This window comes from Hippopotamus amphibius, chromosome 1 (genome assembly GCF_030028045.1).
Source record: "Hippopotamus amphibius kiboko isolate mHipAmp2 chromosome 1, mHipAmp2.hap2, whole genome shotgun sequence".
In the NCBI taxonomy this organism is placed as follows: Eukaryota; Metazoa; Chordata; class Mammalia; order Artiodactyla; family Hippopotamidae; genus Hippopotamus; species Hippopotamus amphibius.
In genome coordinates, this window is record NC_080186.1 from 131,868,508 (window position 1) to 131,890,191 (window position 21,684).

At 49.8% G+C, this 21,684-nt stretch overlaps 1 protein-coding gene across 4 annotated transcripts in view; it reads left to right on the forward strand.

Moving 5' to 3' along the window:
* Positions 1-9,947: 9,947 nt before the first annotated feature.
* The window catches only part of SH3PXD2B (SH3 and PX domains 2B), a 177,039-nt gene continuing 165,302 nt past the window's right edge, over positions 9,948-21,684 (forward strand). For all 4 annotated transcript variants that reach the window (XM_057729057.1, XM_057729063.1, XM_057729028.1 and 1 more), the window contains exon 1: positions 9,948-10,087. In XM_057729057.1, the coding sequence (XP_057585040.1) occupies positions 10,013-10,087 (75 nt within the window). In that variant the 5' untranslated portion in view covers positions 9,948-10,012. The remainder of the gene's footprint in view (positions 10,088-21,684) is intronic.

The following is a 21,684-nucleotide window of genomic DNA, read 5'->3' on the forward strand; positions in this document are numbered from 1 at the left end:
CTGCAAAGATGTAGCTCAATTTTTAATCTTTCTTTAATTGAATTCTTCCTTTTGCCTTTCTTACTCCATACATAGTCATTCTTTTCCCCCACTTTCCATATTATCTCTACTTGCTTTCCGTTTAGAATCTTGATGTTCTAGGCCCAACTCTACTCTCTGGCTTCCCATCCTGTTCATATTCAAAGCAATCAATATTGGTATCCATTTCCATTTAGTACTTCCTGATTGTCCCCAGTGCCACTTAATGCATCCATTTGGAAAGCCTCTATCTTCTGGAATTCATTTCCCTTTTTCTGATTAAGTTCACAGTAAGGGCCTGATGGCACAGTCAAAGCCATCGTGTTCCTGGCTCCACTCCCAGGCGACTCTTCTACCCTGGCCTTTGTCCCCAAGTCCTCCCGCACCTCTCAGTGCCTACAGAAAACTCCACTGTCTGTCCTTAACTCTGCTGAGAAAGGCCCTGGGGGTGGTCAGACACAGGGAAACTGAGGCACCCCCAATCCCTGGGACACGAGGCAGAAATGCCAACAATAAAAGCACATTTATTGATTTCCCCCCAGGTGGAAGATCTATTCAGGAGAATGGTTTTTGTTTTGTTTTGTTTTTTCCATTTCTTAGCAGTTTGGGTTTTTTCCCTTTAGTTTAAACATGTGTGATTCACATCTCATTTTATTGCTTTGTGAGCAAAGGGTATGGACAATATGCTTTCTGCCTTTTGTGTTTAAAATAACTGTTCTTAGTGGCTTCAGATAGGATCCATTTTTGTGCGTGGTCCATGGGCACAGTAAAGAAGGTATATTTATTTGCAAAGGACACGGTTCGGGGTGTCCGTGAATGCCACTCTCACTCTAATGGGAGCAATAGTAAAAGAGCCGCCATCCATTCAGAGCTTGCTGTGGGCACCAGGCTCTGTGCTGAGCCCTTTCCAGGAATCCTGTCATTTGATGCCCCCAGGATCCTGCAAGAAATGTCTCTTTTGCTGTTGCTGTTTTTTTTGTTTTGGGGTTTGGGGGGGGGTGCTTTTTTTTTTTTTTTTTTTTTTGGCACACGGGCTTAGTTGCTCCGCGGCATGTGGGATCCTCCTGGAGCTGGGATCGAACCCGTGACCTCTGCATTGGCAGGCGGATTCTTACCCACTGCGCCACCTAGGAAGCCCGGGGGGGGGTGCTTTTAAAAATAATTTATTTTTGGTTTTTCAATTTTTTTTATTGACGTATAGTTGATTTACACTACTATGTTAGTTTCAGGGGTACTGTACAGTGATTCGGTTATACATACGTACACATTTTTTCTTTCTAAAAATTCTTTTCCATTATAGTTTATTACAAGATATTGAATATAGTTCCCTGTGCTATACTGTAGGTCCTTGTTGTTTATCTATTTTATACATAATAGTGTGTATCTGTTAATCCCAAGCTCTCTATTTATCCCTCCCCCACTTCCCGTTTGCTAACCATGATTTCATTTTCTATGTCTGTTTCTACAGTTTTGTGAATAAGTTCATTTGTACTATTTTTTGATTCCACATGTAAGTGATATCATATAATATTTGTCTAAGAAAAGTCTTGTGATTCTTATCTTGCTGATGAGGAAACTAAGGCTTAGAGAGGTTTGATACCTTGTGTGAGGTCACATCACCAGAGACGTGGAGCTGGGATTCAAATTTAAGTCTGATTCCTAAGTTTAGGCTCAATTATGATTAAAGTCTCCTGTATCAGGAATTCACGGAGCCCCTGGCAGGTAGAGTAAGCCCCTCAGATACACGGGAAATACTAACCTACCTTCAGATGTTCATTTTTCTGGAGCAAGAGTTCATTGAGCTCAGTAGAGTCTCCAAAAAGTCAAGGACCATTGCTCTGCCTATATGTGGTTTTTATCTATTTGATCTAGCAAAGAATAAGATGGGTGACTTTTTTTTCTATTCTGCTTTATCTATGTTTTGCTGCAATGTTTTCCAGCACATCCAGGCCAATGACTCGTATCATTAATGCAAATTGTACCTCTTTCTCAACACAAAGTGACTCTCTACCACTAAATAACAAGTTTTGGAATCCAAGTTTACTGCTTGCCGGCTATGTGACCTTAGAGCACACAGTTCCTTTCTCTGAGCTGTGGTTCTATGAAGCAAGGACTCCCATACCTGCCATGGGGACCCTGGTTAGGCTCAGCAGAGACCCCCCTCAAGCCCATAAGGGCAGAAACATGTGCCTACAAATGAATTCCTGTTTCCTCCCTGTGGGCATCCCTCCTTCCCTGACACAAGCAGGTAGCAGGCTCTGGGCTTCCTTGCCTCCTGGGAAATTTGAAGCAGGGCTTTTCCCTCCCAAACCTGAGCCCCGTGAGAACAGGGTTTGAAGAAGAAGGTGAAAAAAGAAGAAGCAGGCCTGCTGGACAATAGCTGGCACCTGGCCTCTTGCTCCTGACCAAGCTGTGCCAGTCCGTCCTGAACATACACAATTCCCAGAACATCAGTGTCAGATGAGGACACCTCGTGACGGTGATGGAGCAGAACATCACAGTCCTCACACCCAAGAAGAGGTGCAAACAACCCCCCCAAGCCACCCCCACACGAGCAAACATCCCCCTCCGGCCTGACCCACATGACTGCTGCTCCGTTTCTCCCACCTCCTAGGTGAAAAGTGCTGCCCGATCATTCAATTACGCCCACTTCCTGGCAGCACCCAATCTAGAGCAAACCCACTTCCTTGAGCCCTCCCCCACACCCTCCAACGCAGGCCCCAAGCCCCTAACGACCCCTCCTTATGCTCTCTCCCCATGCTGTGTGCCCCTCTCGAAGCAGCATGTAACACACCCTCACGTGTGTCTGCCTACAGGTGTGTTCTGGAGTGCCTGGCTGGTGGGCATCATCAAGGGAGTTCCCCCAGGACAGAAGGAGCCCTCCCCAGGCTTGGGAGGAGCAGGAGGGCCTGTAGATCTGCGAGCAGAAGGGAAGCTGGACCCCAAGCCTCCCCAGAGATCCCGTGCCCCTAGCAGAGTGTGGACCTGCCCAGCAGGGGACACGAAGGGACCATATGGGCCAGAGCCAAGGGTGACTCGGCATGAATGGCTGGACATGATGAACGGAAAGAAAGCTGCTGGGGCTTCACTTAGTGTGAAATCCTGTTAGAACCTGGGGACCCCCAAAGTGGCTGAGGCAGGGTCAAAAATTAAGCTGATTTAAGAAAATTAAGAAATGATGTCCTTCTCGGACGCCTACATCTATAATCTGGGTCTCACACCTGCTTACATGGACTAAGTAAAAAGAGGGATTTAAGACACTGGGGTGTCTTAAGTAACTACAGAACAGAGATGCAGTGGGGCTTCCGGAAGGGTATGACCTGAAAGGAAGCCAGGACTCTGTGTTCACCTCCCGTTCCTGCTTCTCTCCACAGGTCTGTCTGATCCTTTTCTCTCTGCTGTTTCACATGCTCACTGTTCAGTCCCCATGGCAGGGGATGCCACCTCACAGTTTCCAAATAGACCCCTCTCTCCCAGTCTGGGATCCTGGGAAAACAGAGCCCAAGGCCAAGGCAAGTACGTTGCTGGAGACAGGGATTCAGTGACCCTAGGAGACAAGCAACCTGATTGGATGCCCCCAGCTGTCTTCAAAACCACTGCATCCTCCCTCCCCATCCTCTCGGCCGTATCTCGGGAACACCTCTTTCTCTCAGGGTGAGATTTGTAGGGTCTTTCAAGGCTCCCTTCACTACGGAGACCCTTTCCTGCCCCGTCCCTGGCATAGGTCTCTTTGTGACTCTCCTTCAGAACCCCTGCTCTGAAGGTCCACACCTCGGTCTCTTTCTGGTGGGAGTAACCAGTCACAGACCCCTCAGAGGCCCTTCGTCCTGGGACAGGGGGCTGTCAGGTAGCTCTGGCCCAGTCCCCGTCCCAGTGTGTGTCCTGCGGGGTTCTGGAAGTGAAGGCCATTGCCTCCTGAGCCCTCTTGCTTAGCTCAGTTGTTCATAACACACTTTACCTTCTAACGTGCTGTATAATTGCCTTATTTCTTATGTTTATTGCTTTTTGTCTGCCTTCCTTGCTAGAACATGAGCGCCACCAGAAAAAGGATCTTTTCCTATTTAGTTCACTGATGTATTCCAAGCACCTCGTACGGTCCCTGGCACATATTAGGGGCTCAATAAACACCTGTTCATATAAGAGGTAAATACTTGCATATATGTGATAAATAAATATTAATGAATACATAACTGGGCTCCCTGAGCTAAGGACCTTTGGGATCACGTTCTGATATACTTTATCTGAGCAGGCCGGGCTGAATCGTAACCTTCACATGCACTGGAACAAACTTACTGGAACAAACTTACTGAGTAACTAAGCACTTAGATTTGCCTGGGAATGCGGGGTGTGGGAAGCACTGGGGATGATTGTATTGCTACTCTGAGGGGTCCGAGGGAGTGGGGGGGGATGGTGACTGCGGTGGTGCCTTGGCGGCCGTGACAGGCTGCCACCTTGTGGCTAAATGTGGAAATGCACCCAGAGAGACTGGGAAGCGGCTCAATGGCCGGTGACCTCTACCTTTTAACACACCTAGTCTTTGCAAGTTTCTCCAGGCTGTGTGGACAAGATGCGAGTTACCAGGCCTGACCCCCTCAGAGGCCTTGGAGTGTGTGCCCACTGGCCTGAGATGTGAGCCCAAACCTTTGTTGCGATCAACATGTTCTTTCACACATCCATCCACTCAACCACCCATTCGTTATTCATTCATTCATTCAACAAATATTTGCTGAACAGTAAGGAGGGGTCAGACACTGGGGAAGAAGCCTGCTGGCACCGCGCTGGCGTTGGTGGATAATAACTAATGAGACTGGACCGCCCGCGTGGAGCCAACCTTCTAGCTGAAGATAAATAGCTCATATACATTTAGATACTTTTTCTTCTCTTGTCTTGTGAAACAATGTAGTGACATAATGTTTCACTGTTAATTTTTGCAGAGTTGAAATTCTTTTTTCATTGGGCTTCCTATTTTCACTCTCTGAAGTTTGTGCTATGGTATATTTATTGTAAATAATTAGCTCATGAATAAATGCAGATTGATAAGTTTTCTTTACATTTAAATTTCTAAAAATGTTAATTCATATGCTTCCTTTTACATATATCTCATGACTTTTTTATTTTACACAATTTTTTTAATTGAAGTATAGTTAATTTATAAATATTGTGTTAATTTCAAGTGTACAGCAAAGTGATTCAGTTATACATATATATATATAGTCTTTTTCAGATTCTTTTCCATTATAGGTTATTACAGATGTTGAGTATAATTCCCTGTGCTATACAGTATGTTCTTGTTGTTTACCTGTTTTATATATAGTAGCATGTATATGTTAATTCCGGGATCTCTTTTAAAAGAGCACTAATCTCATTCATGAGGGCTCCACTCTCATGACCTAATCACCTTCAGGAGACCCCCTACCTCCAAATACCATCAAACTAAGGATTTGATTTCACGATGAATTTTGGGGGGACACAAGCATTCAGGCAATAGCAGAGGGACACCTACTTAATGGGGGATAGTGGATACAAACATTTAGAAGACACCAGCCCTGTCCTCAAGGGGGCTCTGGTATCAATGGGAAGAACATGGGTCAGGTAGCCCAGTAATTCCGAGTTCAAATCTCAGCTTCACTTTTCCATGCTATGACTCTGGGCAACTTCTCTAAGCTTGGGTTTCTCACATGAAAATGGGAAAAATAATACACTGCAGATTTGTTGGGCAAATTAGAGAAGTGGATATGGAATGTTTGGTGCTATACATAGCACTTGGTAGGTGCTCAATAAAAGTTACATTATCACACACACACATCCCTTTACCAAGTAGGGAAATGACAGCTATATGCACAATTTATAAACACTAAATAGGGAGAGATGAAAGCAGTACTGAAGGGACCAGGTCATGTGGCCTTGAATGCCAACCTAAAGCACATGAACACCTGTGAGCAGTGGTAGCCATGGGGGTTTCTGAGCAGAGAAGGATCATGAACAGTGCTTCCTTTTCAGAGGAAGGTCATTTTGGCTTCCAGGAAAGAGGAAGAAGATGGGAGATGAGAGGAAGGAAGTCATGATCGCCTTCTTGCCCCTGAGGTAACATCACTTAACCTCCTCCCCAGCCCCAGAGGCTCTACCGTGCAGCCTAGGCACCTGGAACTTTGCTTTAAGGCTTGCTTCCTTATAATCCATGACCTATTCCACAGGACCACATGTACCTGGCTACTCACTATTTGCAGGCTTAGTCGTATTAATTACAAGCATCTTGCTGTGCCAGCCAATCAGACAGCAGTTGGGGGCGGGGGGGTTCTCTTTCCAAGTCTCCTGCTTTGTCCTGGAAAGAATCTCAAAGGTACTTGATGGGGACAGGCAGGAAAGGAGCAGGCCTCAGCTTCCTGGGCCAGGCTGTCCATCCCTGGGACCTTGGGATTTGGGAGAAGTGCAGCCTGCCAGCCCAACAGACACCAAAAATCACATAAAGACCAGAACCTAATTCAGGCTGAGGGACTCAATGCTCCTTGAATGTGTAGCCCTCCTCCCAAATAAACCTGCCATATGGAAGTCTGTGGTCTGCTGGCTTACAGCATTGATTTTCTATGGTCTGCAGCTCTCAGGCTTGCAAAGCGCACTTCTAAAACAGGAATTTAGAAGGATAAAATCAGCTAAAGCAGCAGATTTACCATCTTCTCTACATTGTCTGCTCCACACCACAATCAGGGAGAATGCCAGCATTCCCGGAAGCAGTGTGGACAGAATGGAGCTTGGCATGAAGACATCTCTGGGGGATGGGTAGGGACAAAAGGAAGCCCCGCCTGAAGGTCTGATTAATGCTGCCGGTGAGGGATTGAGTTTTGAGTTAAGGAGATGGCGATAGGTTCATTCATCCTATAAGTATTTCCTCAGGGCCTCTCTACGCTAGTCTGTGCTGGATGCTGGGGGGATTTGAGACAAAAAAGACCCATTCCAGCTTCTTGGGAGCTCAGAGTCTCTCAAAGTTGTCAGATCCATAAGTCAATTACAGCCCAGCGTGATGGCTGCAACAAGACACAGTGTTAGTTAGGGGAGGAAGTGATTACATACCTGGGAGGCAGAGGTTCCTAGAAGAAGTGACATCCAAGCTGGGCTTTGAAGGCTGAATAAGAGGTCACCGGCAGAGAAGGTGGTGAAATACATAGCTTATGCCAAGGCATGTTGGTAGGAGAAAACGCAATATGCCTTCTTCTGGAGATAAGTCATTTCTATTGTAAGGACATGGGGAAAATGGAGACAACTGGTGGCAGATGTGGTGGGACACGTAGTCAGGGGCTAAAAAAGAGGGCCCAGACTGGGAAGAGTGAATGTAGGTCAAGGCAGAGTCAGGATTAAAGTTAGCTTTGGAATTTGGATGCAGGTTAAAGGAGATATTAGGGGGTAACAGATTGGCTAGTAACGAAGCAACAAAAATGCATGTGCTTTACCTGTGTTATCTCATTTAGAGTTCAGAACAAGTCTATGTGGTCAGTGGCTATTCTTATCCCATTTTACAGAGGCGGGGATGGAGATACAGAGAGGTCAGGATGACTTGCCCAGGGTGACACACTTGGTAAGTGGTGGTTGTCAGGGGCTTGGGGAGGAAGAATGGGGAGTTAGTGTTTAAGGGGTACAGAATTTTAGTTTGGGAAGATCAAAAAAGCCCTGCAGATGGACAGTGGTGATGGTTGCTCAACAATGTGAATAGGCTTAGTGCCACAGAACTGTACACTTACAAATGGTTAAAATGGTAAATTTTATGTCATGTATATTTCACTACAATAGAATAAAAAAAGGAAAAAGGAAGGGCATGGAAAGATGTAGGTATGGTATCTCTGCTGTGGGCAGGTGCAGGGGAAGGTTTGTCTCCCCCAGCCAGGCCTGCCACTGCGGAAGAGGTGAACACAGGAGGACTGAGGACCGGCTCTGCTGCTCAGGGCACAACTGGGGACAGGTCTCATTGCCTTTCTGGGAAAACCGAGGAAGCTGGCTGATTCACAGACTTCCTCTAGCGTCTGCCCTCTCTGGCTCTGCCTTATTAGGAGGGCCTGGCTCACGCCGAGGATGAGGCAAAACGCACAGAAAAGCCAGGCCTTCAACATACTGGACAGTTTCCACACCCTTTGACTTGCAATTGTGAATGAGAAGAAGGTGACTTACAGGCGTTATGTCAATGAGGGTCCCAGCACCAAATGTCCCCTGCAAACTGGGTCACAGAGGAAAGTTTATTAAACAGTCCATTTACACAGGTGCAGGCAGGGCTTGGGGAATCAAAGCGGGAGGGTGCGGTACCGGCAGAACTGGTACGAGCTTTAGAAGGAACCCTGAGAGAGCCAGTGTGAGGAAGGGTGCCTTTGGTAAGGACAGCCCCGCAGGAAGGAAGCCTGGGAAGTGAACACGCAGACCTCTCCCTCCTCCTGCCCTCAGTCTCCTGCCAAGGACCCCACTGCTGAAGCCCAACAGGACGCCAGAGGACAAGGAATCCATCTGTGAAAGCAACACTGGCCAGCCTCCAGGACCAGAGGAGGGTGGTAAAACCCGGCAGGAAAGTCAGAGGGGCAAGTGATGGGGCGGATCCAAAGTGAATCAGCACCAAACTCTTGCGTGGGCTGGCCGGGGCTGCTACATAGCGTCCTCTCTGCATGACCCCCACCCTCTTTCAAAGGCTGACCCTGGACCCAGGGTGGTAAGGAGCCCTGGGCTCTTTCAGGCCTGGAGGGGAGCAGCGTGGTTGGTTGGAAAGAGCCCTGCTTACTGGTTAGTAGTGTGAGAACATTGGCCAGGGGCCTAAACGTCCTATCCATGCATTATGTGTACACTCATTCAGACGTCTGTTCAGCCAGCATCTCCTGAAAATGACTCAGTGCCCAGCCAGGGCTAGGAGGCACTGGATAAAGAAATGTGGAGCGGCCCCAGCCACCCTAAGCGTCAACCTGTGAAATATGCCTTGAGCCAGCCAGCCATGGGCTCCCCCCACAGCTCTGTGACTCGAGGCTGCTCTCAGTCGCTGCCTCTGTAATATGGTCAACCACCTTTCCCCTCCCCTCCCCCAGCAGCTGTCCTGAACATTCAAAGAAGAAAATTTAAAAAAAAAAAAAGAAAAGCAGGAGGCACTGCACCTGGCATGGAGTAAGTGCCCCACATTTGGGAATCAGTGGCCTGGCCAGCAAGCACCCACCGCCCCTCACTCACTCACCACCCTCTCACCCCGTTTTGCTGCTATTGCTGTCATTTATCCTACTTGCATCATGTTGGGGGTGGGGGTACTTCTCTCCCTCTCTCCCCATCTCTCAGACTGTAAGCCTAGAAGAAGTTTTTGGCCTCTTGCTCCTCCCTGAATCCCCGTGGCTTGGGGCTGAGTCTATGCCAACATTTACAGTGCCACTGACTTCACATGCACTTAATCCCGAGGACAGCCCCGGTTGGTAGGCAGTAGCACTGGGCCCATTTTATAGATAAAGAAACTGAGCCCAGAGAGGTTAAGCCACTGGCCCAAGGTCACAGAGTGGATCAGCAGCAGAGCCGGAATTCGAAGTCTGGAGTCCGGCCCTCAAATCCGGCGCCGGACCGCGGCTGGCTATCGGAAGGAGTGAGTGAGGGAGTGAATCCACCCATCAATCAATCAATGACCGCACGGCGGATGCGCGCCCTCCCCCTCCCCCGGCCTCGGGGGCTCGCCGCCGGGACAAAGGCCCAGCAGAGGCCGGACGTGGGCCCGCCGGGTCCGCGCGCCGCGGCGGGCGGCGGGGGCCGGGCCCTTTAAGGGGGGGCGGGCCGGCGGCGCGGGGGGCGGGCCGGGGGCGGGCGGCGGCGGGCGGCGGGCGGCGGGCGGCGGCGGGGCCCGAGGGCGCGCGGAGCGAAGGGCGGCGGCGGCGGCAGCGGCTCGCGCTCGGCCCGGGCTCTGGATCCCGCTCGGCCCCCGGTCCCCGGCCCGCGGCGGCGCGCCGCAGCGCCCCGCGCCCCCCGCGCCCGCGCCCGGCCCCGCGCAGGAGCGGCCATGCCGCCGCGGCGCAGCATCGTGGAGGTGAAGGTGCTGGACGTGCAGAAGCGGCGGGTGCCCAACAAGCATTATGTGAGTGCGCGCGGCCCCCACGCCCCCTCCAGCCCGTGCGCCGCTGGGGGCGGCCGAGAAGCCCCCGGCTCGGAAAACTTGTGCCTCCTGCGCTTCCTCCCGCAGCTCCCCGCCGCTCCCGCCTCGGCCCTGCTGCTGCGCGGCCCGGGTCTCTCCCGGCTCCTCCCTCCCTCCCCCTCCCCCTCCCCCTCCTCTCTTTTGCCCTGTTCCACTCCTCCACCCTGTCCTCCCGCCTCACCCCCCACTCGCCTCTTTGCCGCCCCTCTCCCCCTCTCCGTCTCCCCCTTGTCACCCCCCCCCCCCCGACCTCCCCGGCCCGTCCTGCCCATCCGTGGAGAAGTCTGGCCCCAGCCGGTGTAGGGCACAGAGAGACAGAGAGAGAGGCGCCTGTTCTCAGGCCGCTCGCCCTGTCCCTCCTTCTCTGGAGGCACTCAGACCCGCAGTGCCCAGCCACAGGGAGCCCCACCAGGGATCGCCAGGTTGGCCCTGTCCTTTTGGAGGAGCCAGCCTGAGCGATAGAGATCTCTGAGAATGGATACGTTGAGTGCCTGCACCATGGGAAGGTTTTTGTTTTTTGGTTTGTTTTTTTTTTAAAGTCCCTGCTCCTTCTCTCCAGTAACTTCTGTTTAAAAACGTATGAAAGTTTTCCCCTGGTATCTCCCTGGCAAATTGGGAATCTTGGTTAGAGCTGGCCACGACTTGAGAAAATGGGCCAGTAGCATCATTTTGCAGATGGGAAGGCTGAGGCTCAGGGAGGTGTCAGGTTCTGGAACAAGGCGGAGCTGCATTCGATTTTCCCTGCCTCTGGAAGGTGTGCCTGGGGTAGATGGTGACCCCCCCCCCCATGAGAAATGGGTTCCGCCACCAGCCTAGGAGCTGAATCTGTGGGTTCAAGGGGCCCCGGGACCACCTCGGAGGTTCTAGGTAGAGGGATAATGGGGCTGTGGGGTGTTGGGCCCAGGTGAGGCCTTGGGGAGGCCTCTCTGCAGGAGGGAATGGGGCTCTGGTGTCTCTGGTGGTGAGAAGGGGGCAGTGGCAGCACCTAGCTGCAGAGAAGTTAACCAGGAGGGAAAAAAGAGCAAGAGGGAGGGGGAAAAAAATCCTAACAAAGAAGTATAGAACAATAAAGAGCAAGGGGCGTTGGCTGGCTAAATTCAGCTCCTTGACCTCCCTGCATGTCATCTTTGGATCTCTTTTTTTAAGAGGCTCGTTCTTATAACGTAGATCTACATGTCCTCCACGAATAGTGTATGCAGTTCTGAAAGGAGATAGCTGGGAATCCACTCTGCACTCTCTACGAGAAAGGGTGTGCTGTGTGAGCCTGTAAGCCAGGCGGTGGGAAGCTATTTCCTGGACCTGTGGCATCTTTAAATAGAGTGAAGTTTCCCTTGATTCCAGAGCTGGGCTAAATTGTCCTTTTTTTTTTTTTTTTAACTGTTTCAAATGCTGCCCGATCTTGGTTTCTTGTTTGAGCCTGTTGAGTGTGTAACTGAGTTACCTCTTTGGTATGAAGACAGTTTTTACCAACATGGCAACAGGAGGAAGTGTGAAATTCCCCATGCTGCCTCCCACCAGATCTATGAGCTGGGAACACCAGAATACATACAGCCACCAGAACTAGGCATCGTTGTCCACTCTCTCTTGTCCTCTGTGTCACACAACTACCAGGCACAGGTTCTTAAGCCCATCTCGCCGATGAGGAAACTAAGGCTCAGAAAGATGAGGTCCTATGCCTTAGGTCACAGTCAGGGCCAGAGCAGGGACATAAATGCAAGTCTGTTCAACCCCCAAAAGGGTTATTCCACCAGACCACACCACTTTGCAGATTTCATACCCTGTAGTTTCCCTAAGCAAAGTCCTCTTAAAAACTGGGAAATCTGCCATCGTTTGTGATCACTCTGAGGCTTTTTATTCTCTTTAGATCCCTCCCTGCCAGTTCTTTTTTGGAGGTTCTGCAGCTTTGAGGGGCATCTTTCTAAGCCTTCAACCACTTTTCAGCGGCCTCTTCAGACAAGTCTCAAATATTAACATGGATTTGGGTTTAAACCTTGACTTCACAACTTGCTAGCTGTGTGGCCTCTCTGACCCTCAGTTTCCTCATCTGTAAAATGGGGGTAATGGTGCCCACTTCCTAGGGGAAGGGACCTTGGGATGACAGGGTTGACATTCCATAACCGTTAGATGCTTGCCTCCCTGCCCCGTGGTATCCATGTCACTCTGATTGGGAACATGCCAAAGTCACATGAGGAGGGATTTCATCATGAATTTGTTTTTCTGCATGTGGGTTTAGTCATTCTTGTGATTCAAGAGGCCCCCTCCCTTCTAGCCAACCTTTTGGGTTCATCAGATGAAGAGGGGCAGTGGGTTGCACCAAAGCCTGAGTCATGCACAAGAACAGAGAAAATTAAGTGCTGTGATGGCAGGAAACCGACCAGAAACTGCCAGTGACCCTCATTCCTGTTCTCAAGCCATACCTGCCCCCACCACTCCAGGAAGAGTGGGCATGGAGTAGCCATTGGCATGGGCCTGGACTTTTTTCCCATTTGGTATCCTCCTTTCTGAAGTTGGCCCAGCCACTCTGGAGAGAGCATGAACAGGCCAGTTGGACAGTCCAGGACTCTGCCACTTCCTGCTGTGTGACCTTGAGCTGGTTGATTTACCTCTCTGAGCTCCACCTTCTATAACCTGCAAAGTGTAAATACTGCTACTTCTCTCTAGGGCAGAATTTCTCAACCTCAACACTGTTGACATTTTGGGCCAGATCATTCTTTGTTGTGGGGGACTGTCCTGTGCATTGTAGAATGTTCCGCAGCTCTGGTTTCTACCCCCTAAATGCCAGTAGCATCCCCCTCCATAATTGTGACACCAAAAATGTCTCCACACGTGTCCCCCAGGAGGGCAAAATCAGGCACACCGTGACCTCTTACCCCCTGCATGAGAATATACAAGCAAGTTACAGAGGGTTCCCCGCCACCGGCTCCCTATATGCTACTACTTCAGCCTCCACCTCTCATCACTCAGTTGCCTGGGAGGGAACAGATCACAGGTGCTGCAGATCTTGTTGGAGAGCTGCACATGGAGCTCAGGGCTGCCCCTCAGGGCTGGGCCACTTGTTCCACCTTAAATAGCATCTTCTCCATCATCAGGGCGGCATCTTCACCATGCCTAGTCCCAGCCTCCTTCATCTGTGGGCAGAGAGACATCGTCAGTGGGCCCAAGGGCAGAGCCATAGGCCACATTTGGAGAATGCAGGGGCAGAAGCTTCCAGGGCCTCTGAGATCCCCGTGGTGGGTAGCGATTATTGTTGACAGTAGCATCAACGATATTATCTTTCGGAGAGAGCTTCTCTGGAGCCACTGCGCTCTGTCTGTTGGCCTTTCTCTGCCTGCATCTTTCCTGCCCTGGAGGCTAGGGCTCCAGGAAAGGAGTGGAAAGGGGCCTTTCAAGTGTGACACCCTGGGAGACCCTCCCCAGCTAGGTTATCTTTTGGCTTGAGGGGAGGAGGGAGTGTTCCCTGCTGGTTTTGGAGGGGTTTTTCGGATCGCCCCATTTCCAGCACTGGAGAGGGATGTACAGAAGCCTTGGGGTTAGAAAACAGTCACCGTTAGCAAGGGCCAGGAGACACTGGCTTGCTTTGTCTTGAGATCTCTAGATGTTAAGAAGAGCAAGATGCTCGGAGTAGTTAAAGAAGCAAGAATCTTAATAGCTGAAATTTTAATCGGTTGTTGTGGGCCAGGCACTGGATTAAGCTCTCTGTGTGTATTTAGTCATCACAACAGCTCTTTAAAATAGGTGCTTTTCCATTATACTAATACACAATTTCAAATATACAGACACACAGAGTAAGTTAAATATCTATCTACCACCCAGCTGTGAGATCTTTACATTTTGCCCGATTCATTTCAAATTGTTTTTATTTTTATTTTTTAAGAAATCAAATGTTGCAGATGCAAAGCCCCCGTGTACTCACCCCACAACCCCAACAATCTCCTCCCCCCCCAATAAAAACACTATCCTACATTTGGTGCTTGTCATTCCCACACACATTTTAAAAATAGAGCAATAGATATGATGTTTTTTATTCAGTAGCTTTATTGAGGTATGATTTACATACCATAAATTTACCCATTGGAAGTGTACAATAGGCTGATTTTTTAAATAAATGTATAGAGCTGTCCAGCCATCATCACAATCCAGTTTTATAACATTTCCATTACCCCCCAAAAGATCCCTCGTGCCTGTGGCAATCACCCCCCTTCCCACCTAAGCCCCATGCACCTTTTAATGTTTTTAGCTTTTCAACAGCCCCCAAGATCTTGTATTGAGAGTTTTAAAACTATACAAAAACATTACACTTTTGAGATCTATGTTGGTACATGTAGCTCCAGTTCAATTTAACTGCTGTTTCATATTCCGTTTATGAATATACCCCTGTTTATTCGAGCTCCAGTAGGAGAGTTTTAGGATGCTTTCTTGTAGCTGCTTCCTTGCACATACAGCTGAGGTGGGATTGCTGGCTCTTGGAGTTTGTGCATTTTCACCTGGGAGCAGCGTCTGTGGTCTCTTTGCTCTGGGCCCTTGCTAACACTCCGAATTGTCAGAGTTTTTAGTGGGTACGGAATAGTATCTCATGGCAGTGCTTGTTTGCATTTTCCTGCTTGCTAGTAAAGTTACGCCTCTTTTCACATGTTTGTCAGCCATTTGAGTTTCCTCTTCTGTGATTAATTGCCTCTTTTATCTTTTGCCCCTTTTTCAGTATATTAAGTTATTGGTTTTCTATTAATTTATAGGATTTATGTATACACTCAGGATCTAGTGTTCCTGTTTTCCCCTTGAGAATGGAGGTTCAGAGAGGTTTGGCGCATGCCCAAGGTCACACAGCAAAGAGTAGCAGCGTGGGGACTGACGTACATATACGCATCTGACGCGGCAGCCCTGTGATCCCACCCCTGAGCCACGTGACCCTGGGTGAATCACTTAAGCCTCCAGGCCCCAGTTTCTCCATCCCTCATCTCACTGTTCTTTTGCCCAGCCTGGATTGCCCAAGCACAAGCTGCCGCTGCCAGCCCTTAGTCATTCTCACCCCGGGGAAGCTCTGGATTGGTTGTGCCCCTGGAGTGATGGCTTGGTAGGCCCTGTGCTGCTGGCCTTGAAACCTCCCTCTCCAGCTGCCGGGCTCTAAGAGCCCGGGGTCTCTCCTCTGAGCAATGGAGTTTTGCAGGCTGGGTCACGCCCTTATAAGGCACTATTATCAGCATTCTTGTTTCAGTCAATGGGAGGCCTCTGGCTGGCAGGCTCAGTGGTCTGGAGCACACTGTGACTCTGCTGCCCAAATTAGCTGCATTCTGTTTTCCAGCCTCACGTTGCCTCCCCCCGGCCATCTTGGCACCCCCTTTGGTAGAAACATGCAGGGTGGGCCAGCAAACTTGAGTGAAAAGAACTTGGGTGTCAGAGACAAACATTTCTGCATTCAAGTTCTGCCTGGTCTTGGGTGACTCCCTCAACCCCCAGGCTGAGTTTCCGTATCTGGAAAACAAGGACAGCATCACCCTTCTGAGATGATTGTGTGCTCGTTTAGGTAATGTATGTACTCAGTCTTTTCTCCATCCCTCCTGCTGAGGGATAGACACCAGCTCCCAGCACATTTCTTCTGGATGCACCATGACTGCATGAAGAAAGGGCCTGGCTTTGGGTTCTCTTCATGAGCTCCTGAGTGGGGTGACCTTGCAGGCGAGCACCCCGAGGATCTGTAACATGGGGGCAGGAATCGTGCTTACCTGCAGGTATAGGGCACTTCTCACACTGCTGAGCCTGATGCCTCCTGTATAAAAGGCACTCAGTCAGTGGCAGTCATGAAAACTAGCACTAACGATGACGGTAACAGCCGTGATCACATCTCTGCCTCTCTCCTGCCTGCTGCCCTAGGGGCCTGCTCTGTGTTTTCCATGCTCTTTCATTCACGAGGCTTTTATGGGAAGCCAGCCCCAGGCGGGACACCCTGCTGCCCTGGGATAGGCCCTTGAGCAAGGCAGAGCCCGCCTACCTCCTCTACAGGTGGATTCGTGTCCAGTGCCGAGTCTGTGTCACACAGAGGTAGTACTGTCAGTAGGCATTAAGGCCCCTCGGGTAGGTTCTGTTTGTTTGTTTTTTTAATGGCTGTTGCTTTCTTCTGATGGAAAAATGATGGCCCTTGTCAGCCACACTGTGCCATCCTGTTCCCTCTGGTCCATGGTTGCAAGGAGCCAGGCCCCTCACCTCACCTGCCAAGTCATCCTCAGCCTGGGCTCTTACACTCTGGGCTCCTGCGGTTGTCTCAAGATCAAAGGGGGTGGGGCTATCATATCTTCAGATTTACTGAAATGTCACTTTAGTTCAGACTTTGAATCTGTGCCATTGCTTGCTTCTGGTAAACAGGGGAAGTACGCCAAAAAGCATGGGTTCAAATCCCTGCCCTGCCACCTACCAACAGTGTGACCTCAGATAAATTATGTGCCCTCTCTGCACCTCAGCTTCCCCATCTGTAAAATGGGGATAATGATAGTTCCAATTTCATGGGGCTGATGTGAGGATTAAATGGGCCTGGCATAGAGTAAGGGCTCAGTAACTAAAAGCTATATTAGGAGCCTACAAACATAGTATCATTTATGATAGTAAAAGTTGGGAGCTACTTATACACTCATCAGTAGAGAACAAGATAAATAAAACATGCTCTATCCACGAGCTAGAATAACATCAAGATGGCAAAAATATATTCCATCTGCTGTCATGGGAATATGAAATAGTGAAAGCCGGTGGCAAAACAACGTGCTCAGGCTGACTCCCACCTGGTTACAAGTGAAGGCTGAAAATATGCATCTGTGAAAGCACAGAAACATAGCTGATAAAATATGTGTCACTTTTTTTTTTTGCTCACCTGTGCATTTCTCTGTTTTCCAAATGTTCTGCAGGGAACACATACTCCTGTTTTTAGTTTGAAAAAAAAAAACCAAAAAAAAGGCTCAGTTTAAAAGAGAAGCAGTGCCAGGCCGTGGCATCTCCAGCCAGGTTCCCACATCCCCACCACCCTGTCCTGTCCTGAAGCAGCAGAATTCTCCAGCTCCTCCGAGAGCTTGTCTTCCCCAGATACACGCTGGCCTGTGAAACTCCCCCAAATCCTGCCACAGAGCCAGGGCTCTGGATGTAGCTTTCTAGTCCTCAAACCCAAGAAGTGGCAAGAGATTAGTTTAAAATACCACGAGGGAAAGAAAGCCTGAGCAGGTGCTTTTCTGGTTGAAATGCTCCTTGCTCAGTGGGGAGACCCTCCCTCCCGTAGTATTTGCATCTGAATAGGTTGGAAAGACTTGCAGGCTGGAGTTCAAGGGTCTGCACCCTGAGATCATGGGGGCACCAGAAGGGTCATTCAGATTAAAGGTGTGCCCCATCCCCCACTCCCCTGGGTGAATCACCCATCCACTTGTCACCCACCCGGAGGTGCATGGGCGTCAGCAGGCTGCAGAGTTATCACACTGCCAAAAAAGGCACGGAGGATCACCCCATGCATGGTACTTCTCATCTAGGACACTCATATCCTGTTGCACATTGCGTGTGCTTTTCTCTTTGGAGAAAGAGCTCTGGGGGGGAATGGCTTCCTTGGTGTGACTCAGTTTTCTCCTTCCCTTGGGAGGCCAAGGCCAGCTGGGGGTCACTGCAGCTGTAGGAAAGGGAGCGCCAGATGAGCGTCCTGTCGGCCTGGTGGGCGCAAGTGATGAGGCGTGAGCACCCTTGGCCCGAGGAGAGAAGACAAGGCTTCTTCAGAAGGCCGTGTGGCCGGAGGGTTGCGAACATGGCTTTTGTGTCCAGCAACTGGGCTCTGGTCTGGTTCTGTCATTCACTCGCTGTTGGCCCTGAGCCTTCTCCTCTGGGAAGTGGGCAGCTTTGGTGGAGAAATTAAATGAGCTTTTGTGCAGAATGCCTGAGAGGGTGCTGCTGGGACAGCTGTCCTTAGAGCTTCTTGGCCCGGGATAATGCCCAGAAACCGGGGCCCCGTGGTCCCTTTCACAGATCCCCTGTCATTGGGGTCATCCAGAGCCTGGGTGAAGCTGGCATCTCTGCCCTCTGCCGGGATGTGGGGACTGGCGGATGTGACAGACGCGGGAGGCCCAGTGTCTCCCACCAGTGGGCCAGTGAGCAGGGGCTGGGCGGGGTTCACCCCTCAGGGACTCTGGCAGGAGCCCACAGGCCTGAGCTTTGCCTCGGGCCATCCTTCCTCTGCCTCATTCTCCAGACTCCAGGGTGTTCTATCCTCAACTTCCTGGCCCGGGTGCAGGCCTGCAGGAGGGTGGTGAGCCCAAGCCCAGGGCCTTCTTCAGGCGGTGAAGGGAGAAGGGACCAGAGGTGCCTCTGTTGGGTGTGAGTGCGCGCACAGAGCTCCCCTGCCTGTGTTTACAGGCCACTCCCCAGCCATCCCAGAACTTAGGGCTGCCAGATTTACCAAGGGAAGATACAAGATGCCCAGTGAAATTTGAATTTCAGATAAACATGTAATATTTGGGACATACTTATACTAAAAAATTATTCATTGTTTATTTGAAATTCACATGTCACTGGGCATCCTGTACTGTATCTGGCAATTCTGCCAAAACTACCACTTTCAATAAAACAATAACCAAGAAACCTTTGTGCTTTATAATACTGATGGTGTTTTCTTGAGGATTCACTGAACAAAGGTAAGTCCCTTCAGCGGCCAGGCACTTTTGAGCACAGGGATGATACACAGATATTCAAAGCGGGGATTCAGACCTCAGGGAGGTCAGTATCCTAAGAGACAGGTGGAGGGCATTTCAGGGCTAGTCTGGAACTTGGGAATGAGCAGAGGCCTATGCCCTTGGATTCTGGGGAAGTTGGACTTGGAGAAGGCAGTGCATTGGAGGTGACCCAAGAATGATCACAGAGCACAGGAGGGATGCTGTCAAGTGGAGAAGAATAAAGGAATTTTAGGCAGAGAGAACAGGAGGGCAAGGAAGCTGAAACCCTGGCATGTGGCATATTTGAAATAAAGCAGGAGAGATTTGAGTGATGGAAATGGAGCTTGACAGGTGGCTGGGGGCCCTGAGGATCTGGGGGCTTCTGACTGGGCCAAGAACCACAAAAGGATAGAAAGCATAGGGAATTCCCTGGCCGCCCACTGGTTAGGACTCCATGCTCTCACTGCCAGGGGCCCAGGTTTGATCCCTGATCAGGGGACTAAAATCCCACAAGCCGTGTGGTGTGGCTTAAGGAAAGGAAGGGAGGGAGGAGGCCATTCCCCGCCCCCGCCCCCCCCACAGGTGGAGGACCACGGCTCAGGATCAGAGGTGGAAGTCACTGGAGTGGTTGGGAGGAGCTGGGACCCGGGGGCACTCCCGCGGCTTGATGGGTGGGGGGAACGCCTTTCACAGGAGAGTGGAGGGGGCAGACACAGACAAGTGTGCGAGGCTGGAGAGAGAGAGCACCTGTCCACAGGAGGACTGTGTGCAGACAGTGAAGATGAAGTTAGGGAGGGAGGGAGGGAGGGAGGCATGGGAAATATTAGCGAGGTCTGTGAGAGCTGGTAGGAATTCTGAAGTTTGGGAGGGATTAAATAACTGCAGATTTGTTTTGTTCTCAAGACTTAATCATTCCTTGTTATTATTGAATAGCTGTCATTTATTTGAGTGCTTATCATATGCTCAAGGCTTTTCATGCTTTATGAAAAGCTGCATACGGAGCAGCAGCTCTGTGAGATAAGGAGTATTAATCAGGATTCGTGGGTTGCAAGTGACAGAAATGAACCTAGCTAACTTAAGCCATAGGAAATGTATTGGAAAGATGGCTGTGGCAGAACTTGGCTCAGCCCCCAGTCACAGAAAGGACCTGGCCAGCTGGAGCCATTCAGGGAGCCGAAACTGCTGATGGGCATGAGAGCATCACCGGAAGCAGGCACCTGCTCCATCCCTCAGTCTCTTTGGCCACTCAAGAGTCCAGCTCCAGGAAGAGAGAATCTGATTGGCCCAGCCAGATCACCTGACCACCCTTTGGCTAGGCAAGCGAGGGATGTTGTGATAGACAGTCCCATTGAAATTGCAAATAGTTGTAGGAGATTCAGAGCGCTGTTGCTGGAAGAAGGGGGCATGGAGCCTGGACAGGTGGAAACAATAGATGTCTGCTACATCGGTACCGTTATTAGCCCATTTCACAAATGTGGAAACTGAGACTTAGAAAGACAACATGCTTTCCCCAGGATCACACTTGGCTCTTCTGCCTATCACTGAATATAAAAAAAGGTATAGTCAACTCACCCCCTAGATTCGAAGGGAGATGTTGCCTTAAAGCACATAAGGATAATATTTTCTGTTCTGCTTAATTAAGCAGAATTGCATGGACCCCCTGCCTATTGCAGTGGGAAAGAAAACCAGAATCCCACTCAGGGACGTCACCATTTCCTCCTCCCCAGCCAAGGTGTGAATCAGCAGCCTGTGGCTTCAGGCCACCCTTGGCTGCCAGTCAGTTGCACAGATGTGGCTTTATTGTCTGCCCTGGGCCAGGCCTGGCCCCACGCCGAAGAGAGGCTGAGATGACCAGGCAGCCTTTGTTCTCATAGAGGTCACCATCTGTTTGGAACATGTCACCACAGCATAAGGGCTGTGGTGGGCCCTCCATAGGGCTGTGGGGACACGGCAGGGGTCTGAGGCCTGGCCTGCCCATTCCCTGCTGGGACAGAGAGGTGGTGCTCTGAGCTGGGGTCAAGAGGAGGTGGGTGCTCTGGGACAGGGAAAGCTAACTAGCAGAGTTTTTAATATGGGTAGAGTTCGGAGGGTCCTTGAACTTGGAAGGGGGAAGAGTACATCTTTATTCTCAAAAGCAGTTTAGCACTACCTTCCATCATGAATGAAGGCAGTGACCCTCAGTGATATTAGTAATACCTGTGACTTTGTCACCAGTAGAAATTCACAGAAATTTTCACGTCTCTTTACAGTTGTTGCATTTATAGTATATTGCATTTATATACCACTGCTTCAGAATTGTGGTGCCATTCAGTCCACTGCTGGATTTTGTTATTTATTGCATTCATAAAAGTGTACATATATTCCTAATTTTAAATTTTGAAACATTTTTATTACGAGTCAGTATTAGTTTCATTTGGAATACTGTGTGCTTTAATTTATTCATTTTTAAACCATTTTGGGAAGGGGACCATAGATTTCATCAGATTGCCAAAGAGCTCCATGGCACCTAAAAAATCGTAAAAGACTTCTGGGTAGAAGTTTAAGAGTTTGGGCTTGGAAGGCAGGCATGGATTTGACCTGGCTCTGCCGGTAACCCGCAGAGTGTATGTCCTTAATAAGTGATTTAACTTCTCTGTGCCTCAGTTTCTTCCTCTGTAAATTGAGGGTAAGAATCTGACCTATTCTGGGTTATTTTATGTAAAAAGTATAAAGCAGTGCCTGGCACACAGAAGTACTGAATGAATAGTTATCTGTTAGTGTGATATTATCTTTACCATCACCATCTTTGCCATTCCCTGACTAGTGATGTGCATTTTTTTTTTTTACTTTTTATTTTTATTATTCGGGTCAGGTCATAGTTGTGGCATGTGGGAT